At 35.8% G+C, this 11,836-nt stretch overlaps 1 protein-coding gene across 1 annotated transcript in view; it reads left to right on the top strand.

Annotated features, from left to right (window-relative positions):
* Positions 1-11,836, top strand: part of LOC129938333 (uncharacterized) — an 89,459-nt gene that overhangs the window by 29,405 nt on the left and 48,218 nt on the right. The window contains exon 16 of the mRNA XM_056045816.1: positions 4,284-4,654. Coding sequence (XP_055901791.1) covers positions 4,284-4,654 — 371 coding nt within the window. The remainder of the gene's footprint in view (positions 1-4,283; positions 4,655-11,836) is intronic.

The raw sequence follows: 11,836 nt of genomic DNA, 5'->3' as shown, positions 1-11,836 counted from the left end.
TTGGCTCGTATACCTTCATCATGAAATGGCAAACCTTACTGAAGAGGAATGTCAAAAGAGCTCCACGAAATATGGCGTCGTTTGCTGTTCCTGTCGCCCTACTTTTGTAGCTTCCTTGTTGAAAAAGGCTGTATTTTTAAAGGATTTTTATGATTTACATGAAGTCTACTTTTTTACACGATTTAATATTGTAAGCTTAAATATTGTAAAAAATATCGTCAAATAAAAAACGAAAAAGCTCACTATTCATGTGACTCGAAGTATTTTTAGGGTATAACAAATTTTCGCTTCTTTTTTTGAACTGATATCGTAAAAAAAACACGCACTCACTCAGTCATCGTTTGATGTTATTTTATGTAAAACAAAATCTATTTGAAGTCAATATTTTTGCGGTTCTATAAAAAAAAGTTTTCTTCTTACAAACGTACGCCGACGTATTGATCTTGAAAAGTTGAGAATTGTCAAATTATTCAGTTCGAAAAATCGGACCAATTACAATAACTTCCTATGAGAAGCTAATACCATAAAGCCACACAAACAATAGTCCAGTAGTGTAAAATTGTAAGATCTTAAATACCACGTCACAAGCTCACGACACGAGATTTCGTTGACATCAACATCATCCAATTGATGCACTAAAAGAGTATGAAATGGCAAACCAAACTCAACATAAATCAAAGTGACAGATGTGAAAATAGCAAAAAAACATTCAAATAATTTTTTTCTAAAAATTACATCAGTTGTCGTTGTTTTTCGTTACATACATTTTTGGTTGTAATATCGTTAAAGATTCGTTAAATATTAAAAGTGACAAATATATACTTCCAGTTTTTTTTTTAATTTGGTATTTCGTCAAGTTGTATACTTTAAGACTTAGTTGGGTCGAAAATGTTATTAATTCATGAGATAATTGGGGTAATTTCCTCTTTGAAAGAGGTGCTCATATCAGTAACAAAATTTTGGAATTTCGTAAACTCAAAGAAAAAATCAGGTGGCTTTCCAGTTAACCTCACTTACAAGAACCTTTCAGTAGATAAAACTGTTGGTATCTGTAACGCTTCGCATCAAATTTCCGTGAGTCCTTTGTTAATAATAATCTTCACTCCTTTTCGCAAACTAGCTGCAGTCACAAACCTGTGCTACAGAGTACGGTCCTTGATCTTTTATTTGCGTTAATGACTGCTCAGTCGGTTCCGATGGTAATCCCCCGATAGTACTAAAAAAGTTTAGTAATGCTTTAGTTGAACCCCCTACGTTCTTATTTAAACTTTCTCTAAAAAATTTCCCAGCATATGGAAGAAGTCATTTCTGACACCAATTTTCAGGAAAGGCTTTCTTGCATTCCTAAATTGTTTGGACAAGTTGTTTATAAAAGTGTTGCATTTTTTAGTAAAAATAAAGCACTTGGGTTCATCTTCTTCTCCACTCCCGTTCGATGCATACGGGACCGTAGATCACACGAAGAACTTTTCTCTCGAACCGACCCAAGGTGCTTTAATTCGGGTTTGTCAAAGTAAATGCTTCTGCACCGTATAGCAGGAGAGGGATGAGGGTCTTATATAGCAACACTTTGGTTCCTCGAATGAGGACTTAACCACTCAATTGCTTTCTTATTCTTAGCCCAAGGAAACAGCGGTAAGCAAGAGTTATTCTGCGTTTGATCTCAGCAGTGGTGTTGTTTTCTGCGTTGACAGTGAAGCAAAGGTAGACGAAGTCCTTGACTACCTTCAAGTTACGTTTGTCGATGTTGACGTTTTGACCAAGACGTCGGTGTTGTATGTCCTTTCTTGACGACAGCATGTACTTTGATTTGCACTCATTAACCGTTAAACCCATTTTTGCCGCCTCTGCCTTTATGGAGCAGCGTGAATTCTCCATGGTCATCCTGCACAAACGGACGAGTTTGGCAGGGATGCCAAAACTAGACATGGCTCTATACAGCTTGTCCCTGTAGATGCTGTCATATGCGGCCTTGAAATCGATGAAAAGATGGTGGTGGTCGCTTTGGTGTTCTTGGGGTTTTTCCAGGATCTGCCATAATGTGAATATTTGATCAACTGAGGACTTTCCTGGTCTAAAACCACACTGATAAGGACCTATCAGGTTGTTGACGATGGGCTTTAGACGTTCACATATTACGGCACAGAAGATTTTATAGGCGATGTTAAGTAGACTGATTCCTCTATAGTTGGTACTGTTTAGAGGGTCTCCTTTTTTTCAGGATCGGGCAAGAAATACTGAGGTTCCATTCATCGGGCATGCTTTCTTCTGACCATATCTTACAGATAAGTTGGTGCATGCTCCTAACCAACTTATCTCCAGCTGCTTTAAAGAGATCGGCATTGAAGTCATCCGCTCCAGGGGCTTTATTAGACTTCAGCTTAGATATGGCAATCTTTACTTCGTCTAAGTCGGGAGGATGGGATTGTTGGCGACATTCCTCATCAAACGAGGGGTTTCTTGTTGGTGGCTATTTAAAAACAGCACATCAGCTTCTCTGATTGCATCTTGGCAATGTTGCCACTGGTTTTCGATACATTGTGTTGGTGGCAGAGAATTTCGAGAGAGGTTACTTGTAACTCGGTCGGAAAAGGATTTGGGGATGTCTGGCGATTGTAGCCGTTCGACGTTGTACCTTCTCCCAGCACCTCCCTGTTTTGCCTTGGGTCTGGAAATCCGAAGTGCTTCTTTGGCTACAACGAGGTAGTGGTCCGAGTCGATGTTAGCTCCTCGGAAAGTTCGTACATCCATTATGCTGGAAGCGTGTCTGGCGTCGATCGCAATATGGTCAATCTGATTGACGGTAGATTGATCTATAGAAGTCCAAGTTCTTTTGTGGATGTTGAGGTGTGGAAAACGCGTACTGGCTACCATGACGTTTCACCCCGCAGCAAAATCTATGAGCCTGAATCCATTGTCGGAAGTGTTGTCGTGCAGGCTGTTCTTCCAGGTAATTCCACCAAAGATGTCTTTTATTCCTAGCCTTACATTAAAATCGCCCAGGACCATGTTCTGTCTAGGAGCTCGAAGAACATATCTTTGGTTTTATCATCTTTCTCTTCTGTGGGGGCGTGCGCGCATATCAGGCTAATGTTGCCGAATTTATCCTTGATGCGTATGGTCATGAGGTGTTCATTGATGCACCTATAGCTCAAGACTTCTTGCCTAAGTCACTCCAATGGCGAAGCCGCATCCAAATAAGCGCTGTTGGTTTTCTCGGTAGCAGCCACCATAGTAAATGTGACTGTTTTTCATCCTCTTTTTGCCCATCGCATCGTATTTCCTGGATGGCGGTGATGTCTGCTTAATAGCAGTCTATGGCCTCCTCTAATTCTTCGGCTGCACGTGCTTTATTAAGGGACCGAACAACCCACTTGAATATTCGAAGTTCGTTGTCCTTAATTCGTTTGCTTGGGTTGTCAACAGTAAATCCGTCCGTATCCGAGGCTTGTTGGTGCTTCGCAACTTTGAGGTTTTTACGTGGCCAGGAAGTCACCCCGACGACACAACCCCCAACCTGGAGGGCCAGATCCTTAGTATAAGCTCTATAAGTTGTTCACTAAGTAGTTCAATCTAACTGGAACTGTAGACGCCACCGTTGATTCCATCTTGGGAATTCCTCCGCTATACGGAGGATAAGGAGAGATGCCTTAGTGGAAGTACCTCTCCCCCCTCTCAACTTTCCACTGGGGTTGGAACCCAATCTCCAGTTGAGACATGCATTTTATATAACTTAAACTGTTCATCGATAGATTTAAATTTAAATAAGGTGGGATTAAAATCATTGTTTAGAACCAGTGCCCCACTATCGTAACGTTCTCATTTTATTTTTTGTTCTGCAATAGTTAAATGTTAAATATGTTTTGTATTTTTTGCGTGTGTTAGGCTATAATTGTATTATTTTTTACTTACAACTAACACATGCACTTATGATGAGCCTCTGATCTTAGTTTGACGCTTGCTATAAGCTTACTGCTTTCTGAAATTCTGAAGTGTAAAAAAAAGAAACAAACATACAAGAAATTAATATCATTTAATAAAAAAAGGCAATAACTTTGTAGGCACACTTTTATTATTTTATTTAAGTTTTAGTAGCCCGTAAAAATTACCCACTCCTGTTTCCACTTTGAATGTGACTTTTGAGAAAGCGCACCAATGGAATCACCATAGCTGTGGCATTCATTTGCATCTACGGATTACTTGTTTTTATTTTTATTGTTACATCATTAAAAATGGTAATTAAATTTAAACTTACCATAACTTTTTTTATATCTTTGTTCAAGGTCATCTTTCGCCTGCCCCATCACGTACGACCTTGGCAATACAAACTCTATCTTAACCCTGACCTCCAAAAGAAGACTTTCGAAGGAACTGTGTCAATTGGTCTTAGCATCGACAATGCGACCAATCTAATTGCTCTTCATTCCAAAGACTTACAAATCCTCGGAATAAGTATTCTAGAAGTTATGGGGAGGATGCGGATCAGAGTCAAAGACTACTACACCGATCCGGTGCGTGAATTGCTGCTAATTGAATTCTATGAAGTCCTCCAGCTCTTTGTCCCCTACACTTTGTCAATTTCTTTCCGTGGATCACTCGAGGGATTGTCCGGCTTCTATTCCAGCTCGTACACAGATCCCAATGGAGAACAAATGTAAGTTTTGACCTACTTTTAATGCGCGTTGTACGCATTCCACATTCTAGAAAGCATCACATTATTCAGATTCCAATTCCAATTCGAGAAGCCATAGAAATATTGTTCGCGTCTCTGCTTCTGTGGCGTTTTGTGAATTGGTGACAATTTTATTTTTATTTGTTTTTCGAATAAGAAATATACAAGAGAAATCCATTGAAACGTCATAATCATATAAAACATGAACATTAAACAAAAACGACAAAATGTCAGAAATGCAAAAATCAAGTGATGCTTGTCGTCTTTTTTCGCTACGAGCGCTGATGGTTAGTTGGGTTATGCCACAACGGTTATGAAGCGAAGGCGAAAGAAAGAGGATAGCGGCCAAGTCAACAAAATTACGAGTGCCTATTGTCAAGATTCGCAAGAGTGGAAAAGTTGTAGAAAAATCAAGTTTTTTTGTGTTGTGGGAAATTGTCATTGCCAACAATAAAAGTGTTATTGTTTAAGAGGTTATTAACATTACACCGTTAAGTATTGGCGTGAAGTAAATAAAAGAAATTTAATTGGTGTCGCTGACGGTCTTATCGTTGGTTGGACGGACGGACGAACGCGATGGTTGGTCTTACCAGTTACCGCATAATGAACGTTATTTGATTATCTATACCGCAAAATGTTAATTCAAGTTGTTGGTACGGCAATTAGAAATTCGAAAATTAAATATTTACAAGGTGTATAGGTATTGTAATTTTTAATTTTGTTTTCTTATCAAAGAAAGGCATGTGATAACTTAGAATGTGCTTTGAATTACAATGCTCCCTATTTTAAAAGAAAATTTTGGTATACGTTCCCAACTATTGAAATGAAGGCTTAAAAATAACCATGATAGATATAATTTATAAAGCCTATTAAATATTCGTCTCCCCCACTAGCAGCGAAAATAGAATAAAGTGAATGCAAATCCAAGTACCATAAATGCCTCTGAACCTAAAAAATCCCATAGGAAGTAATTTTAATCGGTAGGATTTGTCGAAATAAAAACTTTGACATTTCTTGACGTTTCAAGGTTCTTTGAATCTAAATCAAAAGTTTAAAGAACCGGTAGAAATATGCACTTAAAAAAATAGTGTTTTACAGATCATTATCAAAAGATGCAGAAATAATTTTCAAAAAAATTTCGTTGGTGTTTTTTTTACTATTTTTCTTAACTATATTTACTACATTTTAAAAACTTAGACGACCCCAAATATCTCTTCAACCAATAACGCTTACGACTTTACTTAAATTTTATATACAAAATTCTGACTTAATACCAAATTTGTATGCATTCGAAAAAATTCAACTAACTTTGTTTTATATAAGTAGTACCCCTGGCTAGAAGTTACTGCGTAGGAATGTCATGTTAGAATCTGGGGTTCATGCTTGTCTGTATCACCTAAAGTTTTTCATGGGTACTGCCTCTTGCAAGGGATTTACAAATCCTCTAAGAGTAATTCTTTTTATGAAAAGTGCTTTCTTAAGTTAGCCGTTCAGATTTAACAGAAAACTGTAGGTTCCTTTCATCTCTGAAATGGCTCGCACGCAGGAATTATTGAGAGTTGTACGTCAATAGGCCTTAATTCTCTACTGACTGTCGTGTAACCTAATTTTTAACTTTTTTTTTATAAAAAATAAAAAAATTAACAAAATTATTATCACCTCAAATATTTTCCGAATAAAAAATCATATTATGTACAAAATAATGGTGTGCAATAGTATTTTTGACATGTTTTAAAATTTGAAAAGAAATGGTAGGTAGAAATGGCGATCTCAAGGCAACCTAGCTTGAGATCCAATTAGCGCTGTAGTGCGCCGTTTTGATACTAAAAACTCGTTTGACCTGTGATAGAAAGAGCAAGATTTATAGAGAAGCTTTATTGCGATTATGTTAGAGCCATTTTGTCTATTAGGTCTCTAATCTTTGTCTAAGATAGCTCATCAAGTTGGTAAAAGAATGCTTTTCAAAGTATTTCATTCTAGTGTTTGCCAAAGCAGGACGTTTGCAGAGGAAATGGATTATCGTTTCACTTCCTCTTTGGTCACTACAACTACGGCAAAAGGTGTTGTAGGAGATACCCAACTTCTCTGCATGAACTCCTATAGGCCAATGTACAAACGGTACAAACGGCAACAATCCTGGCTATGTCTTGCCATGGCGTGCATAGAAGATCGTTTGTACGGGTTTTATTATAGGTGGGCCATATCTTCCTAGATATAATGCAGTTGGGTAAATAGCTGCACCTTCGGTTTGATTCAGTTTGGTAGATAGAAAAGATTTTAGCCCGTTCATTTCCCACGATACCACTATGGCCCGGAACCCAGGGTGACACCGAGGTTAATATTCAGGCTCGCAAGCTCATCGCGACATTGCTGAACCAATTTAGATGAGGATGTGGCCGAGTTAATGGCTTTGACAGCTGCCTGACTGTCTGTAAAGATAGCCGCATTTCGATTTTGGTTTGGGTTTTGTTTAAGTATCTTACATGCCTCCCTTGTTTCCAGCAGTTCAGCCTGAAAAACGCTAGCAAAGGCAGGAAGCTTAAAGGATTTAGCTACATTTAGGGACTCAGAAAAGATCCCAGAACCAATTCCGCACTCCATCTTTGAGCCGTCAGTAAATATGTTTGTGTCGAAACCTATCGACACGATGTCATCCTCCCAATCTTCTCTGGATGGGAAAATAACCTTAAAATCCTTACTAAGGCTCAAAGTAGGAGTGCAGTAGTCAGTGTCTACCGAGATAATATTTGAGGGAATAAATTTCGTTGTGTAGTTGTGACCATAAGGTTTTGACAACCAGCTGTTTGATTCCTTCAGCCTAATAGCCCTGCAGGAAACTATGTATGTAATAAAAAGGTCGATTGGTAGAAGATCCAAAATAACGTTTAAGGCGTCCTTTGGGCCTGTACGCATGGACCTGTGGTGCCCACGCAAGCTGTTCTCTGAACCTTCTTTAGCTTATCAATATTATAGGCTGTGCTAAGAACAGACCACCACACAATCGACCCATATATTAAGATTAGACGAACTACGGCTGTGTACGTCCATAAAATCATCTTCGACTGAAGTCCCCACTTTTTGCCGAAAGTTTTGCTGCAGACGTAGAAGGCAACACAGGCCTTCTTAACCCGTACTTCAATATTTAGTTTCCAGTTTAGTTTAGTTTAGGGTCGAGTATAACTCCCAAATATTTTGCACTGGAAGACAATGATAGGATTTGATCGTTAGGTCGAGGTAGAGTGAAGGGCGGTACTTTAGTTTTGGTGCTAAAGAACAACAGTTCAGTTTTACTTTGGTTAACTCCTAGTCCACAAAAAACTTTAAAACTACTAAAAGTTTTAAAAAATTGTTTTCGACTTGGTAACAATTAAAAATATTGGGTTCAAGATAATTTGATCTTATCATAGTCCGATTTGTCAATTTAAAAAAATTTGACATTTTTGACCCAATAACGCTAGCGACTTTAATTAAATTTATGTCATATAATGTGACGTGATATCAAGCTAGTATTATTTTGAAGACAAAAAATCAATTTATTGTATTTTTAAATCAAGAAAACTGAACAAAAATAAAAGTCAAGTCCAATATTTTACCAATAAAATATAATCTTATGTCCAAAATAATTTTATGCAACGAAGAATAATACGTTTTGACATCTGGTAAAATTTTGACAAATATCGAACTGACAGTTTATTACAAAAAATAAAATCAGGCTGTGATGCGATACACACTGATAACTTCCCATCACGTCTGTCGATTTTTCTTGCTTAAAAGTGTTCGATGGAAGTGTTAGCAAAGCTAACAGTTTTTAAACTTATTTTTTTCGCTGTTTGCTGAACTCAAAAAATGTCTTTATTTTTACCTAAAACCATACAAAAATTACCTATTGAACAAATGAAAATATTACACATACGCCCCCATAACATTTTGACAATTATATTCATTATTTTTGTTTTAATTAAATTTTGCCAAATAAATATATTTCGGCTTTGATCTCGCATTCGAATATACTTTAATAACAAAAATTCATCCACCTACCTTACCTAAGCTTAAACTAAGCTGCTTTCAAAATATCTATCAAAGATGCACTTGTGCAAGAGTCTTTCGCATCACATCAATTCTCAAACCACCAACCAACAGCGCCACCAACACTGCCACTGCCGCCGCGTGGTCTTATCGTAATTCTCTCTCTCCCTGATCTTTGAGCCATTTCTTCAGTTCTTATTGAAGATTTAACTTAAGAATCAAAACAAAAAAGTCCAACTCAAAACAAAAATTTACATTTCAAAAAGCCGGTCTCAAACCTCAAAAGACTCTTTTTTAATTCCACTCACTCTCAATGTGGATAGAGTGTAAAAAAGATTGAAGATCGTTGTTTTTGTTGCTGTTGTTGTTGTTGTGTTTGTGGCCCCTGCTGTTTCTTTTTTTATGTTTTGTAAGGAACGACACGACACGCGACGACCGCTACGACAACGACGACGGAACGATCAGGCAGCAAGTATCAGAGGCACCACCACAAAAATTCACTTGCTATTGCCAGTTTGTCGCGCAACTCGTCGGCGTTCAGAGGTTTCGACTCAAGTTTGAGGTTAACCCGGAGTAATAAATAATAACATATACAAAATCTACGTTATAACAAGTTTTCCGCTATCACAAGAAAACGAAATAAAAAAAGAAAACCTAAATTAAAAAAGAAAAATAATCTTAAAGGTTGGCATCATTTTTCTGTTTTATTCTTCAAAAACGCCCCGAAGTGCAAAATTTATTTCAAATTTCGAAGTTTGACGACCGATTTTAATTCTGATTCTGATTGTGCTTCTAATTTCTTTGATATCAAAAAGAAGTGCTTGAAATGATAACTTGTGTGAAAGCATGAAAATATGTGATAAAAGTGAAATTAAATTACGAGTGCCACTCTCTAGGATTATTGCTTGATCTCCTCTTCTCCGGTTAACATCATCATCGACATCATCCGCATCCCATGCACCATCGTTTTTCTCAAAAAGAAAAATATTTTCACGTTGACGTTGCTGGCTCTGCCACTGTCTGATACGTGCGGTTTCGCTGACTACGGCAAGGCGCATAGCTTATAGTTTGGGTAGATAGAGTTGCATTATGGATAGTGATCTTGTAATAAGTTCATGATTTGTTGACACTTTCTTTGATTGCAAAGTTGTTTAATATTTTGAGTTGATATTTTAGTTTATTTATAAAAAAATTTAAATCTTATTATTATTGTACAAAAATGTGTCAAAACCGTTTTCTTAACGAAAAATTCAAATACTTATTGCGTTCCCTGGGCCATAAGAACTTTGATAATATTGACATTTGACAGCTGAACAAGTTGAGTACCAAATGCCAAGTGTTGCTTTGGTATGAAAGCTTCTAAAATTCTCATTTAAAAAACTTAGTTCGTATTTCGAAAACAATTATTATTGAACAAAAAAAACATCAACTAACTGTATGAAAACTCGATTGATACAAATTTCCTTACTTGGACTAAATTTCAACAAAGCTGAACTTTGGTGGAGTGTTTCAATTATACCTTCTTAACATTTACTAAATGTTGCCCTGAATTTGGATTGAAGAAAAAATGTAAGGCTGTAGTAAGGTTTTATACAAATTACTCGAGAACTATTAATTTTTTTTTTAACTTGTAGGCACATATTCTAGGTGATAAGTAGAATCCATTTGCTCCGTCTCATGAGACTGAGATCTTGTGTTGAGCTATGATTGAGGATTTACAATAAGACAAATTTTGAATATGGTATGCAAGATGTTTGTCTCATTTCACTATCCCGTTCTGAACAAAACACTTAGTTTCAAAATGTCTTCTTCGAGTAAAAGCAGTGTTCTTGACAGCTCAAGAATTACTAAATATTTTGTGTGTTTGTTTTATTTCAAAAAGGGGTACCTCTGATAAATCAAGTTCACCTAGTACCCTGAATTGCTGAAATTTCAGTCTTAATTTATTGGAAATTCAAAGAAGCTGGGGTGCGATAACTTCCCATCTAGTTTTTTTGTTGTATTTGTAAGTTTTTCAGTTTTGTAAAAAAAATTGTATATTAAATTTTTCTAAAATAATTATTTAAAGTTAGCAATAATGTTTTGCATATAATAAAATAAGTTTGGTTTAATATTTGTTTTTGTTCCCGATATTTTTAGTCGAAAACATTTTTTTAATGTTTTGATTTTTTAAAAGAAAATGCCGAATTGATTTTCTTAAGAACATTATGTTATATTAAGTAGAATGAAATCAATTTGAACCCAATACTTTGTTCTCTCATTGAAATATTCGAAGCGAACAATTTTAACAATTTTGCCTAGTTTTTTTTTGTAGATTCTTATTTCTTATGAAAAAACTCTTAATTGGATTTTTCTAAAAATTTTACCAGATCTCAAAAATATAATATCATGTTATGTTACTATAATATTTTTGGTGAGAAATATTTTTTGTAAGTTTTTTTAGCTCAATAAAAAAAATCGTTAGTTGATTTTTTTTTCAAATTATTTTAATTTGGCAATATCAACAAACTTTCCTCATTTAAATAAATATCTCTTATGATTATGAGACAGATCTTGGAAATAACATCGATTTTATATTTCAGAGATCAGTTTTAAATTTTTATTCACACGATTGCTAGCAGAAGCTAAAACTAAAGAGTTTTGAGTCTTAGATAAGGCATACCATAGCCTCTAACTCATGGTTTTGTATACATTTTAACATCTTTGCATCATGAATATTGGACAAAGTTCCAGTTCTTCCCACATTTTATAAAAATTTGTTTTTTGTTTATCGGCTCAGAAATTTTAAGAACTAAAGTGATATGGGCACATTTAAAAAAAAAAAAAACAAAGATTCCATAGTAACTATCCAAGCTTTTTAACTCACATTTTGACGAAAAAATGTTTGGGCGTCTATAATTTTAAAACGACTTGGCCTACAAAAGTTGTTTATTCATTATTTTGTATGTAATTATGCTTTCTACAAGTTTTTTCTAAAGAAGTTTGTTAATAATTTAACTTTTTGGGAGTAATGTAAATTTAAAAACAATCCATTTTTTAGGTCCCTTTTATCCATGATATTATTTGCAAACAGTGATAGTTGAGAGCTTTAGACCAAAGTCAATAATCCTTGGATTTCTACGAGCTGTTGCAAAACCG

This window comes from Eupeodes corollae, chromosome 1, assembly GCF_945859685.1.
Source record: "Eupeodes corollae chromosome 1, idEupCoro1.1, whole genome shotgun sequence".
Classification (NCBI taxonomy): domain Eukaryota; kingdom Metazoa; phylum Arthropoda; class Insecta; order Diptera; family Syrphidae; genus Eupeodes; species Eupeodes corollae.
The sequence above is the reverse complement of the archived record's forward strand: the minus strand, read 5'-3'. Positions and strand labels throughout refer to the sequence as shown.